This window comes from Pristiophorus japonicus, chromosome 9 (assembly GCF_044704955.1).
Source record: "Pristiophorus japonicus isolate sPriJap1 chromosome 9, sPriJap1.hap1, whole genome shotgun sequence".
Lineage (NCBI taxonomy): Eukaryota > Metazoa > Chordata > Chondrichthyes > Pristiophoridae > Pristiophorus > Pristiophorus japonicus.
This window is the reverse complement of record NC_091985.1, coordinates 41,090,818-41,111,514: the sequence shown is the minus strand read 5'-3', so window position 1 is coordinate 41,111,514 and position 20,697 is coordinate 41,090,818. Positions and strand designations below refer to the sequence as shown.

The 20,697-nt window shown below is 43.1% G+C and overlaps 1 protein-coding gene across 1 annotated transcript in view; it reads right to left on the bottom strand.

Annotated features, from left to right (window-relative positions):
- The window catches only part of fmn2b (formin 2b), a 596,705-nt gene that overhangs the window by 505,808 nt on the left and 70,200 nt on the right, over positions 1 to 20,697 (bottom strand). The window contains exon 2 of the mRNA XM_070890955.1: positions 14,551 to 14,729. Within this exon, the coding sequence (XP_070747056.1) occupies positions 14,551 to 14,729 (179 nt within the window). The remainder of the gene's footprint in view (positions 1 to 14,550; positions 14,730 to 20,697) is intronic.

Here is a 20,697-nt window from a genome sequence, read left to right as displayed (position 1 = left end):
CATCTACCCAAATCTTAGACTCATCATCATCATAAGCAGTCCCTCGAAATCGAGGAAGACTTGCTTCCATTCTAAAAGTGAGTTCTCAGGTGACTGAATAGTCCAATATGAGAATTACAGTCTCTGTCACAGGGGGGCAGACAATCGTTGGAGGACAGGGTGGGTGGCGAGTCTGGTTTGCCGTACACTCCTTCTGCTGCCTGCACTTGCTTTCTGTATGCGCTCGGCTACGAGACTTGAGGTGCTCAGCGCCCTCCCAGATACTCTTCCTCCACTTAGGGCGGTCTTTGGTCAGGGACTCCCAGGTGTCAGTGGAGATGTTGCACTTTATCAAGGAGGCTTTGAGGGTGTCCTTGAAACACTTCCTCTGCCCACCTGGGGCTCGCTTGCCATGTAGGAGTTCCGAGTAGAGCGCTTGCTTTGGGAGTCTTGTGTCCGGTATGTGGACAATATGGCCCGCCCAACTGAGCTGGTTGAGTGTGGTCAGTGCTTCGATGCTGGCCTGATCTAGAACAGTGATGTCAGTGCGTTGTCCTCCCAGGAGATTTGCAGGATCTTGCGGAGATATCATTGGTGGTATTTCTCCAGCGATTTGAGGTGTCTACTGTATATGGTCCATGTCTCAGCCATACAGGAGGGCGGGTATAGCCCTGTGGACCATAAGCTTGGTGCCAGATTTGAGGGCCTGATTTTCGAACAATCTCTTCCTCAGTTGGCCGAAGGCTGTGCTGGCGCACTGGAGGCAGCGTTGAACCTCGTTGCCGATGTCTGCCCTTGCTGATAATCGGCTCCCGAATTATGGAAAGTGGTCCACGTTGTCCAGGGCCACGCCGTGGATCTTGATGACTTCGGGGAGGGGGGGGTGGGGGGAGGGGGGGCAGTGCTGTGAGGCAGGGTCAGGTTGGTGGAGGATCTTTGTCTTACGGATGTTTAATGTAAGGCCCATGCTTTCGTACACCTCAGTGAAGATGTTGACTATGACTTGGAGTTCAGCCTCAATGTGCGCAGATGCAAGCGTCGTCCACGTATTGTAATTCGACGACAGAGAATGGGACGGTCTTGGATCTGACCTGCAGGCAACGAAGGTTGAACAAGTTCCCACTGGTTCTATAGTTTAGTTCCACTCCAGCGGGGAGCTTGTCGAGTGTGAGGTGGAGGCGCTAAAGTATGGCGGAGAGGCACTATTGGCACGAATGCATGACCTCATCTCACTCATCTGGAAGGAGGAAAGCATGCCGGGAGATCTCAGATGCAGTAATCGTGACCATCTTTAAAAAAGGGGATGTCCGACTGCGGCAACTACAGAGGAATCTCCCTGTTGTCAGCCACTGGGAAAGTCATCGCTAGGATCCTCCTCAACCGTCTTCTCCCTGTGGCTGAGGAGCTCCTCCCGGAGTCACAGTGCGGATTCCATCCTCCAAGGGGTAAAACGGACATGATCTTTACTGCGCGACAATTGCAAGAGAAATGCAGGGAACAGCACCAACCCTTGTACATGGCCTTCTTTGACCTTACACAGGCCTTTGACACTATTAACCGCGGGGGACTGTGGAGCATCCTCCTCCGTTTCGGCTGCCCCCAAAAGTTTGTTGCCATCCTCCGCCTGCTCCACGATGGCATGCAGGCCACGATCCTGACCAATGGATCCACCACAGACCCAATCAACATCCGAACTGGGGACAAGCAGGACTGCGTCATCGCGCCAAACCTTAGACTACACCGTCTCAGACATAGAACATCAGTGTGTCAGATTAGATAAGGGTTTGAGCTCATTATCAAAGAGGACATCCAAATTCAGTACTGAAGCAGTGCTGGACTGTCAACAGTTCTGACCCTTAGATGAAACATCAAAACAGAGTCCTATTTTCTGGGTCTAAAAGATCCATGGCACTGTTTGAGTAATGTTCCCCTGGTGTCTTGACTAAGAATTGTTTATTCAATCAATACCACCAAAAAAGCAGGCTAACCCATCGATTTATGTGGGGAATTTATGTATGTAAAATGGCTGCCATGCTCGTCAACATAAATCCCTCTTTAAAAAGTATTACTTGAAGCACTTAGATGTCTCAATCCAATAGGTAGCTATACAAAAATATTATTTCTAAAGCTATAACTGCAGCAGGTCAAGGGTAGGCAAAATATTAATCTTCAGAGCTCTGATCTGACACTAGCACAGCCACTTATATTTATAGTATTTCCGTACAATTTATAAGACAAATGGAGATCAACTCACTGTGCACAATAGAATGGCCAACAGTCTTCTATATTGACATTACAGGGCACTAGCTGCAAACTTTAAGATTGTTAAAGTTTATTTTGAAAGCACTAATTATGCAATAAGTTACAATTTTGTGCATGGTTTTAGAGTGCAGGTTAACTCCAGTTTATTTCCAGGAACAATTTTGGAAGCATCAGCTAAAACTAACTCATGATAATGCTCTCGCCCAGCATCAATTGATTTTTTGTTGTTGTTGTTGCTCTAACCACCAAACTAAAAGGGCTTCTCTCCAAATTTCTAAAGTTTTGCTTAATCTATTCGGAGCCAGAATTGCAGCAGAAGAACAAAAAAGGAGGCGGCATGCACTGAAACATGTCGGGCAGTGAGCAAACAAACGCATAGAACAGCAACATGCTGAAAAATCCCAAAATTTTCCTGACGTGCTGTAAACAGACCCATGTGGCTATAGAGGCCACATGTTACCATTTAAACCAAAGCCTGTTACAATGCTGTAAATGAATATCTAGACTTCAGTAGACAGAGCTCAAGTCTGAAAGGACAACATTGTTAAAACATGAACTTTGTATTGGGATTATGAGAATCAGCAGGTTACTAGCAGGATTACTGACATTTACAATACTTGCTGGTGTTCAACCGATTGGTATGGTGTCAAACTGTGACATTTTACATTGGTTGACTTTTAACACACAAAAAGAACTAGCAACAGCCTGAGGTTACAATGTTCAAAGTGCTTTGGTCTGGATTATCATTTATTGCACTAGCCACCGTCTACACTTCAAACTAACTCAGTTAGTTCTCCAGTGAAAAGAATTATTCTCGGCAGTGTACCCTGCAATAGCTCTTGAATCTGCTCTGTTATACAATGCTCAAAATTACAGGAACCCATATCAGGGATTTGATCCACTTTATGCAAATTAAAATAGCTGCTACCAGATGCTAGATTTTTGTTTACAGCCCTGCGATGCATTGATCGAGGGGTAAACTGCATTTTAGCTGTTCTTGTATTGGACTGTTCAGTCACCTAAGGACTCATTTTTAAAGTGGAAGCACATCTTCCTCGATTCCGAGGGACTGCCTATGATAATTTATCTCCACGATATAGCTTTCATTTCAGATTTCCAGCATTTACAATTTTACTTTTCAACACTTCATTGCATTTTTTCCATGTGCAGTGGGATAAAATTTAACATCCCCCCCCCCCCCCACCCCATTGAAATACATTATAGAATCTTACAGCACAGATGACCACCATTAGGCCCATCGTGTCTGTAATGGCTCTTTGAAAGAGTTACCCAATTAGTCCCACGCCTCTACTCTTCTCTTTACCGCGCCCCCCCCCCCTCCCGCCCCGCCCCATAGCCCTGCAAATTTCTCCACTTTAATTCCTCATGATGCATCAGTCCTCTTTAGTTTGAAATGTTGTTTACTTGTTCTACGAGTCAGGCTGCAGGCAATGTTTTACATTGGGGCTTAAGCCACTTGGAGACAGCAAGAAACACCCCAGCAATTATTTATTTCTCTTCTATTAGTAAAAAGCAGAATGATCATAAAAAATATACTTAGGCATATGCACCACAACTTTTGCAAGTCTGATCTCATTAAGTACTCAGCTAGCTGTTAACGAGTGACTGCTTTGGTTGAGATGTTAAACTGAGGCCCCGTTTGCTCTCAGATGGACGTAAAAAATCCTATATCATTATTTTAAAGAGTAGGGGAGTTATTCCCAGGTATCCTGGTCAATATTTATCCCTCAATCAACATCACACACAGATCATCGACTCAACATCACATTGTTGTTTGTGGGAGCTTGCTGTGTGCCAAATTGGCTGCCGCGTTTCCTACATTACAATAGTGACTACACTCCAAAAAGTACTGCATTGGTTGTAAAGTGCTTTGAGACATCCAGTGATCGTAAAAGATGCTACAAGAAATGCTTTCTTTCTCAGGATCATTCTGACTGGTCACTCAACTTATTTTTAATGCAGCTACTACAACAACAACTTGCATTTATATAGCACCTTTAACTTTGTGAAATGTCCCGAAGAGTGTTAAAAAAACAAGCCTGAAGGCTCCGAGTCTCAATGCGAGGAGCATTCTTAATAAGGTGGATGAATTAACTGCGCAGATAGCTGTAAATGGATTTGATGTAATTGGGATTACGGAGACATGGCTCCAGAGTGAACAAGGCTGGGAACACAACATCCAATGGTATTCAATATTCAGGAAAGATAGACAAAGGAAAAGGAGGTGGGGTAGTGTTGCTGGTTAAAGAGAAGATTAACACAATAGTAAGGAAGGACATTAGCGTGGATGAGGTGGAATCTGTATGGGTAGAGCTGTGGAACACCAAAGGGCAGAAAACGCTAGTGGGAGTTGTGTACAGACCACCAGTCATAGTGAGGTTGGGGATGGCATTAAACAGAAAATTAGGGCTGCGTGCAATAAAGGTACAGCAGTTATCATGGGTGACTTTAATCTACATATAGATTGGGGTAAACAAACTGGTAGCAATACAGTGGAGGAGGATTTCCTGGAGTGTATAAGGGATGGTTTTCTAGACCAATATGTCGAGGAACCAACTAGAGAGCTGGCCATCCTAGACTGGGTAATGAGAGGGGATTAATTAGCAATCTTGTTGTGCGAAGCCCCTTGGGAAAGATTGACCATAATATGGTAGAATTCTTCATTAAGATGGAGAGCGACACAGTTAATTCAGAGACTAGAGTCCTCAAGTTAAAGAAAGGTAACCTCGACGGTATGAAACATGAATTGGCTAGTATAGACTGGCAAATGATACTTAAAGGGTTGATGGTGGATAGGCAATGGGAGACATTTAAAGATCACATGGATGAACTTAAACAATTATACATTCCCATCTGGAGTAAAATAAAATGGGGAAAATGGCTCAACTATGGCTTACAAGAGAAATTAGGGATAGTGTTAAATCCAAGGAAGAGGCATATAAAGTGGCTTAAAAAAGCAGCAAATCTGAGGATCGGGAGAAATTTACAATTCAGCAGAGGACGACAAAGGGTTTAATTAGAATATATGAGTGTAAGCTTGCAGGGACCATAAAAACTGACTGCAAAAGCTTCTACAGATACGTGAAGAGAAAAAGATTAGTGAAGACAAATGTGGGTCTCTCCAGTCAGAATCAGACCAATTTAAAATGGGGAACAAAGAAATGGCAGACCAATTGAACAAATACTTTGATTCTGTCTTCACTAAGGAAGATACAAATTACCTTCCAGAAATACTAGGGACCCGAGATTTTAGCGAGAAGGAGGAACTAAAGGAAATCCTTATTAGTCAGGAAATTGTGTTAGGAAAATTGATGGGATTGAAGGCTGATAAATCCCCAGGGCCTGATAGTCTGCATCCCAGAGTACTTAAAGAAGTGGCCCTAGAAATAGTGGATGCATTGGTGGTCATTTTCCAACATCATATAAACTCTGGATCACTTCCTATGGACTGGAGGGTTGCTAATGTAACCCCACTTTTTAAAAAAAGGAGGGAGAGAGAAAACAGGGAAATATAGACCAGTCAGCCTGACATCAGTGGTGGGGAAAATGTTGGAATCAATTATTTGGAAAGCTATTATTAATTATTAAATGCAGCGCATTTGGAAAGCAGTGGCAGAATCCGTCTAAGACATCATGGATTTATGAAAGGGAAATCATGCTTGACAAATCTTCTAGAATTTTTTGAGGATGTAACTAGTAGAATGGACAAGGGGGAAGCCAGTGGATGTGGTGTATTTAGACTTTCAAAAGGCTTTTGACAAGGTCCCACAGAAGAGATTACTGTGCAAAATTAAAGCACATGGTATTGGGGGTAATGAACTGACATGGATAGAGAACTGGTTGGCAGACAGGAAGCAAAGAGTAGGAATAAATGGGTCCTTTTCAGAATGGCAGGCAGTGACTAGTGGGGTGCCACAAGGTTCAGTGCTGGGACCCCAGCTATTTACAATATACATTAATGATTTAGACAAAGGAATTGAGTGTAATATCTCCAAGTTTGCAGATGACATTAAGCTGGGTGGTGGTGTGAGCTGTGAGGAGGATGCTAAGAGGCTGCAGGGTGACTTGGACAGGTTAGGTGAGTGTGCAAATACATGGCAGATGTGGTATCATGTGGATAAATGTGAGGTTATCCACTTTGGTGGTAAAAACAGGAAGGCAGATTATCTGAATGTTGACAGATTAGTAAAAGGGGAGCTGCAATGAGACCTGGATGTCATGGTACATCAGTCATTGAAAGTTAGCATACAGGTACAGCAGGCAGTGAAGGTGGCAAATAGTATGTTGGCCTTCATAGCAGGAGGATATGAGTATAGGAGCAAGGAGGTCTTACTGCAGTTGTACAGGGCCTTGATGAGGCCACACCTTGAATATTATGTACAGTTTTGGTCTCCTAATCTGAGGAAGGACATTCTTGATATTGAGGGAGTGCAGCGAAGGTTCACCAGACTAATTCCCGGGATGACAGGATCGACATAAGAAAGACTGGATCGACTAGGCCTACATTCACTGGAATTTAGAAGAATGAGAGGGGATCTCACAGAAACATATAAAATTCTGACGGGATTAGATAGGTTAGATGCAGGAAGAATGTTCCCAATGTTGGGGAAGTCCAGAACCAGGGGTCACAGTCTAAGGATAAGGGGTAAGCCATTTAGTTGTGAGCATGTGGAATTCTCTACCACAGGAAGTTGTTGAGGACAGTTCGTTAGATATATTCAAAAGGGAGTTAGATGTGGCCCTTACGGCTAAAGGGATCAAGGGCTATGGAGAGAAAGCAGGAATGGGGTACTGAAGTGCATGATCAGCCATGATCATATTGAATGGTGGTGCAGGATCAAAGGGCCGAATGGCCTACTCCTGCACGTATTTTCTATGTTTCTATGGTGCTTCACATGAGCATTAGGAGATTAAAAAATTTGACACCAAGCCACACAAGTAGAAATTATCACAGGTGACCAAAAGCTTGGTCAAAGAGGTAGGTTTTAAGGAGCGTCTTGGAGGAAAGAGCGGTAGAGAGAGAGAGAGAGAGGTTTATGGAGGGAGTTCCAGAGCTTGGGGCCAAGCAACAAAAGGCACGGCCACCAATAGTTGAGCGATTATACTCAGGGATTCTCAGGAGGGCAGAATTAGAGGAGCACAGACATGTTGGGGGGTTGTGGGGCTGGAGGAGATTAAATTTAATTATACCCTGCACCTATTCTACAACTACATGCTAATTTAGAAACATAGAAATTTACAGCGCAGAAGGAGGCCATTTCCGCCCATCGTGTCCACGCCGGCAGATAAAGAGCGGCAGGCACAGACTCTCGGTCAGCAGCCCTAAAGGTTACATATAAACCTATGAACAATGACAGAAAGGTAAAGAGCACCCAGCCCAACCAGTCTACCTCACACAACTGCGAAACCCCTTATACTGAAACATTCTATACTCCACCCCAACCGGAGCCATGTGATCTCCTGGGAGAGGCAAAAACCAGATAAAAACCCAGGCCAATTTAGGGAGAACAAATCTGGGAAAATTCCTCTCCGACCCATCCAGGTGATCGAAACTAGTCCAGGAGATCACCCTGGCCATATTCTATTCCCTGCAGTACTTACCGTTATATCTGCGCCATCCAACAAAAGGTCATCCAGTCTAATCCCAATTACCAGCTCTCGGTCCGTAACCCTGCAGGTTACTGCACTTTAAGTGCCCTTCCAACCATCTCTTAAAAGTGGTGAGTGTTTCTGCATCCACTAATCTTGCAGACAGCGAGTTCCAGATCCCCACAATCCTCTGCGTAAAGAAGCCCCCCACCCGCCCTCCTCCTCAAATCCCCTCTAAACCTTCCACCAACCACCTTAAAACTATGCCCCCTTATAATAGACACCCCTCCACCAAAGGAAATAGACCCTTACTATCCAGGCCCCTCAATATTTTGTACACCTCAATGAGATCTCCTCTCAACCTCCTCTGTTCCAATGAGAACGAGCCCAGCCTATCCAATCTGTCCTCATAACTAAGATTCTCCATTCCAGGCAGCATCCTAGTAAATCTCCTCTGCACCCACTCTAGTGCATTGTCGTCCTTCCTATAATACGGCGACCAGAACTGCACTCAGTACTCCAGCTGTGGCCGAACCAAAATATTATACAATTTAAGCATAACCTCCCTGCTCTTCGATTCTATGTCTCGGCCAATAAAGGCAAGCATTCTTAACCACCTTATCCACTTGGCCTGCTACTCTCAGGGATCTGTGGACAAGCACTCCAAGGTCCCTTTGTTCATTACACTATTAAGTGGCCTACCGCTTCATGTGTATACCCTTTCCTTATTAGCCCTCCCAAAGTGCATCACCTCATACATCTCGGAATTAAATTCCATTTGCCACTGTTCTGCCCATCTGATCAATAGATTGATATCCTCCTGCAGCCCATGACTTTCCTCTTCATTACTCAACCACACAGCCAGTTTTAGTATTGCCTGCAAACTTCTTAATCATACCCCCTATATTCAAATCTAAATTTTTGATATACACCACAAAAAGCAAGGGACCCAGTACTGATCCCTGCGGAACCCCACTGGAAACATCCTTCCAGTCACAAAAACGTCCATCAATCATTACCCTTTGCTTCCTACCTCCAAGCCATTTTTGGATCCAACTTGCCACTTTGCTCTGATCCAATGGGCTTTTACCTTCATGACCAGACTACCATGTGGGACCTTATCAAAAGCTTTGCTAATGTCCATATATACTACATTGTACGCACTACCCTCATTGAATTTTTTGAGGAGGTAACCAAGAGGGTCAATCAGGTTAGTCAAACACAATCTTCCATTAACAAATCCGTGTTGACTGTCCCTAATTGATCCTTGCCTATCCAAATGCAGTTTTAGCCTGTCTTTCAGGACTTTTTCCAATAATTTTCCTACCACTGACGTTAGGCTGACAGGCCTGTAATTACTCAGCCTAACCCTTTTTCCTTCTTAAACAAGGGTACTACATTAGCAGTCCTCCAATCCTCCGGCACCATGTCCAGATCCAAAGAGGACTGGAAAATGATGGCCAAGGCCTCTGCTATTTCCTCTTACTTCGCTTAACAGCCTGGGATGCATTTCATCCGGGCTTGGGGACTTATCTACTTTCAAAGCTGCTCAACCCCTTAATACTTCCTCTCTCACTATATTTATTTCATCCAGAATATCTCACTCCTCCTCGATAGCAGTATCTGCAATACCCCTTTCCTTTGTGAAAACAGATGTAAAGTATTCGTTAAGAACCCTACCAACATCTTCCACCTCCACACAAAGATTATCCTCATGGTCTCTAATAGGTTCTACTGTTTCTTTAGTTACCCTCTTACTCTTAATATATTTATAGAACATCTTAATGTTTTCCTTTATTTTACTGGCCAAGAATTTCTTATGCTCTCGCTCAGCATTCCTAATATCCTTTTTAATTTTGCCTCTTAATTTCCTATATTCCTCTAAAGATTCTAAAGTATTTAGCCATTGGTATATGACATAAGCGTCCCTTTTTTTCTTAATCCTCCCCTTTAAGTCCCGAGACATCCAGGGGGCTCTAGAATTATTTTTCCAGCCTTTTTCTTTAAGGGCACATGTTTGGCCTGAGCCTTCCGGATCTCCTCCTTGAATGCCTTCCACTGTTCCGACATGGATTTACCCACAAGTAGCTGTTTCCAGTCCACCATGGCCAAATCACTCCTTAACTTAACAAAATTAACTCTTCCCCAATTCGGAACTTTTATTCTAGGCCTATTCTTGTCCTTATCCATAACGAACTTGAATCTGACTGAATTATGGTCACTGGCACCCAAGTGCTGTCCCACTAATACCCCTTCAACCTGCCCAGCTTCATTCCCCAAAACTAAATAAAAGACCGCTCCCTCGTGTGTTGGGCTTGATACATACTTACTAAAAAAGCTCTCGAATGTATTTCAAGAGTTCCGCACCCTCTATACCCTTCACACTAAATTTGTCCCAATCAATATTTGGATCGTTAAAATCCCGTATTATTACCCTATGGTTTTTAGACTTCACAGTAATTTGCCTACATATTTGCTCCTCTATCTCCCTCCCACTGTTTGGGGGTCTATAATATACGCTCAGCAGTGTGAGCACCCCTTTTTTATTTTTCAATTCAACCCATATGGCCTCATTTGATGATCCCTCTAACATATCATCCCTCCTCACTGCTGTAATAGTTACTTGAATCAGTACCCCAACCCCCCACGGCCCCGCCCCCCCTTTTTATCCCCCTCTCGATCTTGTCTAAAAATCCTATAGCCAGGAAAATTCTATCACCAATTTGAATAGACTGGGTTTGGTCAAGTAAATGCCCGAAGCACAAATATGTATGAATGTCCCAAAGTGACATTGGGTGTAGATTTTCCTGCAAATGGATCAGTGTGTGTAAATTCATTCAATATCTGTCTTATTGTAAAACCCAGTTCAACTAAACATCGACTTATACAGCATATATTGACCATTTTATTCTCGGCTCGACAGATGGCACACCGTTAAAAATTATGGCCTGAAGCAATTCAAACACAAAGCTTCCCCCTTTAGAATTGCAGCTTTGTTCGCACATTCATTTAGATTCCTAATTTTCATTTCCACAGCAGCTGCACGATGATTAATCGTTTCGTACATTTGAGATGTCTCGAATTTGTATGACCATTAATTGGCCAGCAGAGGCCTACTTGGGCTTGCTATAGAAAATTTCCATCCCTTCCCTATTGCACACAATCCTCTCTGTCTAAACAGAGGTGTCTCACCATGATGGAGTACTAGCAAAGAACAGCCTTGCTTTCAACGGATGCAGGTGAGCTAAAGCTTGAACTCCGATCCATTTGAAAGGCAGACATCTGTGCTTCATACCCATATGTTTTTTATTTGTTATACCAGTAAAATCCTAGTAAAATAGCTATCCTGGTTTTGGAGTTTGGTTATTAAATGCTTAACTGAATTTATTAATGTAAACTGACTGCCAAGTTCTAAAATCACAATAGGAGAGAGTGAACATATATCTGGCATCTGGAAGTTTAAAAAGGTACTTGATGCCTGGCTTAACTCCAGAGAAAAACTAAGTGAGATTTCCACCTCCAGGGAGTGAAACAATTTCACATTAATGCCACACATGTAACGCAAATTACAATGCTTGACAAACAGAAACTTCAAATTGTGATCCCACCATGAGTGGAAAAATATTTTCTACTTCATAATGTAGACCTTCAAAAATGGAAATATCTGACTTTACGAGCAATCTTAGGCACACACTGAATAGTACATAGCAGTAAAGAAGTTCACCAAGTCCTGTGCTAAACAAATGCTGGCAAACTAAAGGACATCAATGCAAGCAGCTCACAATCATGCAAATCCAGAGCTCAAAACTGTTCTGACAGTACCATTTGAACCAGCGACAGCAGCAAACCCTCAGGTAGCTTCGTCTTCTCTAAAACCAGGTTGTCGGTTGGAAGCTTTGAGTCATTGTGCCGTATGTAGTTCTCCATTTGTATCAATAAATCCTGCTTTACAGGCTCCAAAAGGGTGGATCCAAACTCAGGAGAACCAAAGCTTTATTCATTGATAAAGGAGTCATAAAACAAATTCTGGTTCTTAATGATCTTACGACAACAAATTAAGGAAAGGATTAAACTTCCCATTGCAGGAATCAATAGACCACAGAGACCCTGAAGCCTTAGCTTCTGGAACAGAATCTCAGCTTTTCAAAAGGAACAGCTGCCAACAGGAGGTCTATTTCTGGACAAGCTCCTTTCTCCAAAATGTTGTTAAGAATCAACATGTGAAAAGAGACTTCATTTGTGAGGCTTGTCTTTGTTGATGAGGGCTACTGTGGAGCTGTCTCATAAAGTACCTCTGTGGCAGATCTCCAGAGGAGGAGTCAGGGAAAGTGAGTGCAAGACCCTTCTTATTTACAAGCTCCATGACTTGGCACGTTGAAGTTACTCTGGGCATAGTTGCTAAGACTTTCTGGTTGTTTTTGAAGCCGTATACAGTGCTTTCCACTTTGTCATAGGAAAGGAAGTTCTAGTATTTAGTCTAGCAGGAACCTCAAAAATCCTCAGCCATACATTCCCAAAGAACAGAATACCTTGCTTGATACCCATAGTGGACTATTGATAGCCTAGAAATTCATCTTGGGCGGTAGTTGACACAACACGGGCAGTATCGGATCGGCTGCCCGTTATATGCAGCGCTTGATAGTCAGCTCCATTGCAGTCAATAGAGTGAAGGGGATAAAGAGAGGTCAATAGTTCCAGCTGACCCCAATTGCTCCTGCCTGGCTTGAATTATGGATAGGTCAAAAGGAGGGGGAAATGTATTTATGAGAGAGTTAACAAGTACCCAATAGTAATTGTCAACCTACACATCAAGTATTACTGAAACCCCATTTTATTCATTACCCTTGCAATGCACACTAAGGGAGCTTCATTTTCTTAACATGGAAAGTGCCTTCCCTGTGCTTCAACAACCCGCAACAAAATTATGCTACAGTGGCCTCCTCCTGAAATATGAATGGGTGCTACATGGCATTTGTCACCAGCTGCCCAGCATGGCAGCAATGAAAATAAGCACAATATAAATAATTGCCTCCTGCTTCTGCGATAGACTTGTGTCAACCTTGTTCTGCTCTATTAGTATATATGAGAAAGGGTAATGAATAGAATTAGGTTTCAATAGCACCTGCATGATTTGTAGATTGGCAATTGCTATTATCTCAACTCCATAATCAATACTTGCCCACTCTTTTGAACTGTCCAAAGTTACAACCAAGCAGATGCATACATTTAATTTTCCTCGGGCCCAGAACAAAATTCCAGCACTCGTGCAGCTGAGCTACAAATCAAAAATTGCACAGACCATCGTGTGACACTTGTGCTATTGACTCAGATTTTCCTGGGGACTTGATATGGCGCATCTGAACCGGCGAGACCCTTGAACAGTACAAAGGAAATTATGGTGTACTCCATATTTTCCTCGGTCTTTTGCATCACTCCAATTGGAAGCTAATTTTCCCTACCCCCTCATCACCACTGACAACAATGGCAATGACAATTTTGCTGAATTCTTGCCAGTTTTCACACCTCTGCCACTTAAGACTTAAAAATAAATGGAACTGGTGGCCTGGTCGTGCCGAGAGTTTTCGCTGATTACGTTGGAAAATTTGCTCATTCAATCAGTTAAATATGGGCCAGTGAACAGGCTGATCACACCCCCGAATATCTCTCTTTTTCCCCATTTGCTTTGAACACTTTCCTTTTGTGAGTTATAAAAATATTGGAGATTGCGGGAGGGGGTCAACCAGGTGGGAACAGCACTTTCGATAAATGACATACTTCAGCTTTGCAAAAGAGAGTCGGTTTTCAGACTTTACATCATCTTGTTTATATATTCAGCGAATCACTGGGGGAAAAAAGCTTACAGAAAACTCAGTTTAGAATCAGTTTTCCACTACAAACAGTAAACCTACCACTCCCATCCCATAATGACCATTAGCTACCACATTTTCTAGCTATCAAGCACATTTTAAGTGGTTCACATTCCAACTCAACAACTCAATTAGCTCAATTATTTGAGTACAACTCCCAGTCTTCATCAACCCCTGTTTATGCCAATGAGCCCATCACTAGTCCACTTTCACAGAGATATAGGGCATAATTTACAAATTAAAAAAAAACATTCTTGGTCTCTTTCAAACTCCTGTCTAATGCAACTCCCAGTTTGGCAATTGAAGAAAAGTGAATCATTACATCAATGTACATTAGGGTTGCCAACTCTGGTGGAACTTATTCCTGGAAGTTTCACCACATAATCTTGTGTCTCCATCTCCCTCTCCTCCCCCTCCGCCCCCCATCTCCAATATTTTTATAACTCACAAAAGGAAAAAGTGTTCAAAGCAAATGAACAAAAAACAATGTCTTTTATCCCTGGGGTTGCTTGCAGCAATGTCCAGGAGATTAATTTTTAATTGCTGGAGACTCCAGGACAATCCTGGAGGGTTGGCAACCCCTTCATACATATGCACAGATACACACACAATGGCAAGCTCTTCATGTGCAAATCACCATCACACAATAAAAATCATAGCTTATACATTTCAATCAAGTGGTGCAGTAATTTGCAGATACGGCAGCTTCCCTTCCCCACCCCCAACCTCTCCCGGCACCACAATTTCTACCCAAGAACTAAATTTCCAGGCAACCTTAATTCAGAGAAGACTGGATTCAGTACAATTCTTACAAGAATGAAAAGAAACTCACGTCAAACTTTGTGGTGGTTTGGGGTACTTCTCCACAAAATTGTTCTCTGAAGCAGTCCCCAAATGGAAGTAGCAAACCCATGGCCAGAATACGAGAGCAAAGCATCTCCGCTTCCTCATGTTCGCCTGCAAGCTGCACATTTTCCTGCTGCCCGAAAAGCTTTTCCAGTAAGGTTCTCCCTATAAAAAAAATTGAAGTGCATGCTCAGAGGAACATTTTTTTTTCCCAAGTCTTATGACCAGTAATGAACACTAAATTATCTGCCGAATTTTACAAGACAATTTCTTGTGCTGCAGCCTTCAGTAGATTAGTTGGTCATTCACAAGTGAACATAAACTCAGTAATGCCTCCCACCCATCAAAATATTCTGTTTACATTGATGTCTGTGCACATGAAATAGGACATTTTGCCTGGCATAATGTACAACCTGGCACATGGAAACCATTTTTTGAGATGGAAAAGGGGAAAAAAAGTTGTCTGATCTTTGGACATTAGTATACCACATATGAGAGATTATATTACTGGATCTATGTAATTCTCTAGCTTGTGTAACTGTACCATTGATACATAGAAACATAGCAACATAGAAAATAGGTGCAGGAGCAGACCATTCAGCCCTTCGAGCCTGCACCACCATTCAATAAGATCATGGCTGATCATTCACCTCAGTACCCCTTTCCTGCTTTCTCTCCATACCCCTTGATCCCTTTAGCTGTCAGGGCCATATCTAACTCCCTCTTGAATATATGATACATGCTCATTATCTTACATGTTCAATTGCATTTCAACGTTGAAGAGCCAACAGGGCAACCGGCTCACAACTAACATTAAATAGCCTGTAAATTAAGTCTTAACTTTTTCCAAAGCGGTCCATTTTAAAAACGTTTGCATTGCACTGGCTACAATTGTGAAGCTGCTGTGAAGCTGGAACTCCCTCAGAAATGGTTTTATACCACCAATCTAAATTTGATTCAGAGGACTATGCAGTTTGTATTGAGGCAAAGAAACTACAGAGTATAACTGGCCTATTAATGCCAGGACTAGATATTGAATGTAGCAAGTAGCAGAATCAGTAACAAATTTTCATTGCTGTGAATGACAAATTGAGGCAGTACATCACATGGGTTTAAACTGGGAATGGGACGATGGAGGGGGGAGGGGGGTCTAAATATCTAACCTGATTTAATGCATATTTACAGCTTTCATGACATTGTTCACAGTAAGATGGAGCCTAAACTGTTTGTGCAGGACAATCTTATACGTTTCGATAAGATCACACCTCATTCTTCTGAATTCCAATGAGTAGAGGTCCAACCTACTCAATCTTTCCTCACATCAACCCCCTCATCCCCGGGATCAACCTAGTGAACCTTCTCTGAACTGCCTCCACAGCAAGTATATCCTTTTGTAAATATGGAAACCAAAACTGCACGCAGTATTCCAGGTGTGGCCTCACCAATACCCTGTACAGCTGTAACAAGATTTCCCTGCTTTTATACTCCATCCCCTTTACAATAAAGGCCTGGATTCCATTGGCCTTCCTGATCACTTGCTGTACCTGCATACTATCCTTTTGTGTTTCATGCACAAGTACCCCCAGGTCCCACTGTACTGCGGCACTTTGCAATCTTTCTCCATTTAAATAATGACTTGCTCTGATTTTTTTCTACCAAATGCATGATCTCACACTTTCCAACATTATACTCCATCTGCCAAATTCTTGCCCACTGACTTAGCCTGTCTATGTCCTCCTCACACATTGCCCTTCCTCCCATCTTTGTATCAGCAAACTTGGCTACGTTGCACTCAGTCCCCTTGTCCAAATCGTTAATATAGATTGTAAATAGTTGGGGTCCCAGCACTGATCCCTGCGGCACCCCACTCGTTACTGATTGCCAACCAGAGAATGAACCATTTATCCCAACTCTCTGTTTTCTGTTTATCAGCTAATCTTCTATCCATGCTAATATATTATCCCCAATCCTGTGAACTTTTATCTTGTGCAGTAACCTTTTGTGGTGGTTAGAGGTCAATCATGCCAACCCCATTGCTGCAAGTGTTCCTCAGGGCAGTGTCCTTGGCCCAACCATCTCCAGTTACTTCATCAATGACCTCTGCTCCATCACAAGGTCAGAAGTGGGAATGTTCACTGATGATTGCAGAGTGTTCAGTTCCATTCGCAACTCTTCAGAAAATGAAGCAGTCAGTGTCCGCATGCAGCAAGACCTGGACAACATTCAGGCATGGGCTTATCAGTGGAAAGTAACATTTGCCAGGGAATGACCATCTCTAACAAGCGAGAATCTAACCACCTCTCCTTGATATTCAATAGTATTACCATCGCTCAATCCCCCTCCATCAACATCCGAGGGATGGCAGAAATCCTCATAGCATTTAAAAAGTACTTGGATATGCACTTGAAGTGCCGTAACCTACACACGTAACCTACAAAGCTACGGACTAAGAGCTGGAAAGTGGGATTAGGCTAGATAGCTCTGTCAGCCAGCACCGTCATGATGGGCTGAATGGCCTCCTTCTGTGCAGTCAATTTCTATGATTTTAACTGGACCAGCCACATAATTACTGTGGCAACAAGAACAGGTCAAAGTGTCTCAGCTCCTGACTCCCCAAAGCCTTTCCACCATCTACAAAGGCACGTCAGGAGTCTGATGGAATACTCTCCACTTGCCTGGATGAGTGCAGCTCCAACACCACTCAAGAAGCTCGACACCATCCAGAACAAAGCAGCCCACTTGATTGCCACCCCATCCACCACCTTAAACATTCACTCCCTCCACCACCGGCGCACCGTGGTTGTAGTGTGTGCCATCTACAAGATGCACTGCAGCAACTCACCATGACTTCTTCAGCAGCACCTCCCAAACTCCCTACCTCTACCAAGGGCAGCAGGCATATGGGAACACCATAACCTGCAAGTTTCCCTCCAAATTGCACACCATCCTGGCTTTTGGAAGTAAATCGCCGTTCCTTCATTGTCGCTGGAACTCCCTCCCTAACAGCACTGTGGGAGTACCTTCATCACACGGACTGCAGCAGTTCAAGACAGCAGCTCAAGACAGCAGCTCACCACCTTCTCAAGGGCAATGAGCGATGGGCAATAATGTGGGTCAGTGACACGCACAGCCTGGAAAGAATTTTTTTTAAATTATTAAGCAGAGAGGCAAGCCTCCTGCTAAAGGTCCATTCAGCTGTGGACCACTGGGTATAGCAGGTTTTCTTTCATAAGCAAGGGCCAGCAGTTGGTGCTGGAATCTACAACAAAAAAATTTGCCAGACATGTTACACCATCACTCGACAGTGCCAACTCGTCTAACATAGCTCTAACTAGAAGCGTTGTGGAACTTGTAATAGATTACAATGTCGAAAACATTGTATTGTAATTGGTACACCCTGGAGATGCATGTTCTAAACTGGACAACATGCAAGCACAGGAAAGCCAATATTTGCATTCAGATAAAGCTGCATTGATAAATTGGACACTGGTTCCTGCATTAAGATTTAGAAGCTGTATAAATTGAGAAGACAGAAAAAAAGGTAGAGAAGGGAAAATAAAAAGAGAATGAAGAAGAGAAACTGCCAGGATGGAAGAATTTGGAAAGAAGCTGGCGAAAGATGCATTCAGAGACAGTGAAGTGCGTTCTTTGATTCGTGCCCACTTTAGGTAGATATACAAATTTGGTCCTTCACATCCCATCATTACATGAATAAATCTACACATAGAACATAAGGGAAAGATAGAGGTAAAGGCATCATGTGTGGCTACATGTTTGAGGCAATGTTAAGGAGTACAATTGCTGATCAGATTTCCAGAGCGTGGTGGGGGGTGGGGCAGGGCGGGGGGACGGTTGAAAGAAGAAAAAAAAAGAAAGAGAGATGTGGCCTCAAATACGCAAACCTGGACCTGCGATACTGGGAGTAAAAACCAAACCAGAATGGTATTCCTGAGGATTTCAAGGAAAGTGTGTGGGGGAGTGGGAGGACTCAGTTTCTGGAACAAGGAACATGTGACTGCTTTAACACATTAATGCACAAACAACCCCTTGGAAATAGGCCTCACTTTTCTTGTCCAAAGTTGCCTCAAAAAGTTCAAGCTTCGCAATGTTTTGATTTGAACGTAATTCATATTTATTCAGGCTCTCAACAGAAACTGGTTTCCGGACCTGCAGAAAAGTCATAGCAAGACAGTGCTTTCAACAAACTAACAAAAAGGAGAGGGATCTTCTGTATAAAAGCATCTGGGACATTGCACCTATGCAACCAACTTTTTGCTTTTGGATTACACGCAGGATTCCATTATACAGGTACAACATCTGAAATCCGGAATCATCGGGACTAAGTCTGTGTCAGTTTTGGGGTTTTTCCAGATTTCATCAGAAAATCAATAGTCTGAAATCTGGAATCCTTGGGACTGAATCCGTGCCGGACTTTGGGGTTTTGCCGGATTTCGGACCTTGCCGATCCTCCACTCGCCAAAATGTCTGGTTTTCGGACAATTACAGTTTTCGGAAGGTTGCACCTCTATATATAACCAGAGATGAATTCAAAATCAATCATACCACTTTCATAATCTACCAAGCCGGTTTATTCACAAATAGAGAGAGTTATTTAGCAAAGTTAACAATAACAGAAAAAGTTCAATTCAGTCCACATAAAGCAACTTTGAACCAGATAATGAAAGGGTGAAATAGACAAACCCATGATTGGCTCTTGTTGCTGACCTTGCCTTAAAAATGGATGGACAAATGCTTCTCAGAGGGGAAATAGCTGCCAGATCCCTATTGGCAACAGTGTTCCTACCTATATCTGCCTCTGGTGCAGTTAAAACAAAACCATATCAACTAGCACTTCAAAAATGTTTGACTATTGTGTAATGACTCGAGTCTTGTTACTGTAAACTGCCTCAGGTGTAAACCTGATCCATCTTTATTCGCGCCCAAAAGAACACTCGTGACATAGTACCCGCCTTTATATAATCAGTGACCGTGCATACAGCCCAATGACCTCTGACAGTGGCGCCCTCTGGTGTCTGGTGACCCCAAGCATCAATACATAACACATTGTATCCCTAATTTTATTTGAAATACAGTCTCACCTTAGAATAGAAGTGAGTCTGCCAGACAGAAGCACTCGGGGCAGGACGCTTTATAAAGCAGACACACTTATGTTAGGAGATAGAAAGCCTGTAAAGAAATAACTTGAAACACAGCCCAAAGTTTCTCAACAAAGTGAGATTACAAGGAATTATTGCAACCCCCAGAATGCCCCTTCTCCTGCAGCTTAGTTTTCATGATTGATGCCAAGACATATCTGTAAGCACTGTCGATAATAATGGCTTCCTGGCTTTGTGGTGTCCCGACCTTTACATCACTAAACATTAACAAGACAGTGCTTACAGACACAGAAGGAGGCCATTCGGCCCATCGAAAAAGTGCTACCCAGACTAATCCCATCTTCCCGCACTAGGTCCATAGCCCTGTAGATTGTGACTCTTTAACTACACATCCAAGAACTTTTTGGTGAGGGTATCTACCTCTACCACCCTTTCAGGCAGCGAGTTCCAGACCCCCAACACGCTCTGGGTGAAAAAATGTTTTCTCACCTCTAATCCATCTACCAACTACTTGAAATCTATGCGCCCTGGTTATTGACCCCTCTTCTAAGGGAAATAAGTTATAAGAACATAAGAATTAGGAACAGGAGTAGGCCATCTAGCCACTCAAGCCTGCTCCGCCATTCAACAAGATCATGGCTGATCTGGCCGTGGACTCAGCTCCACTTACCCGCCCGCTCCCCATTACCCTTAATTCCCTTATTGGTTAAAAATCTATCCATCTGTGATTTGAATACATTCAATGAGCTAGCCTCAACTGCTTCCTTGGGCAGAGAATTCCACAGATTCACAACCCTCTGGGAGAAGAAATTCCTTCTCAACTCTGTTTTAAATTGGCCCGCCCGTATTTTGAGGCTGTGCCCCCTAGTTCTAGTCTCCCCAACCAGTGGAAACAACCTCCGTGCCTCTATCTTGTCTATCCCTTTCATTATTTTAAAATGTTTCTATAAGATCACCCCTCATCCTTCTGAACTCCAATGAGTAAAGACCCAGTCTACTCAATCTATCATCATAAG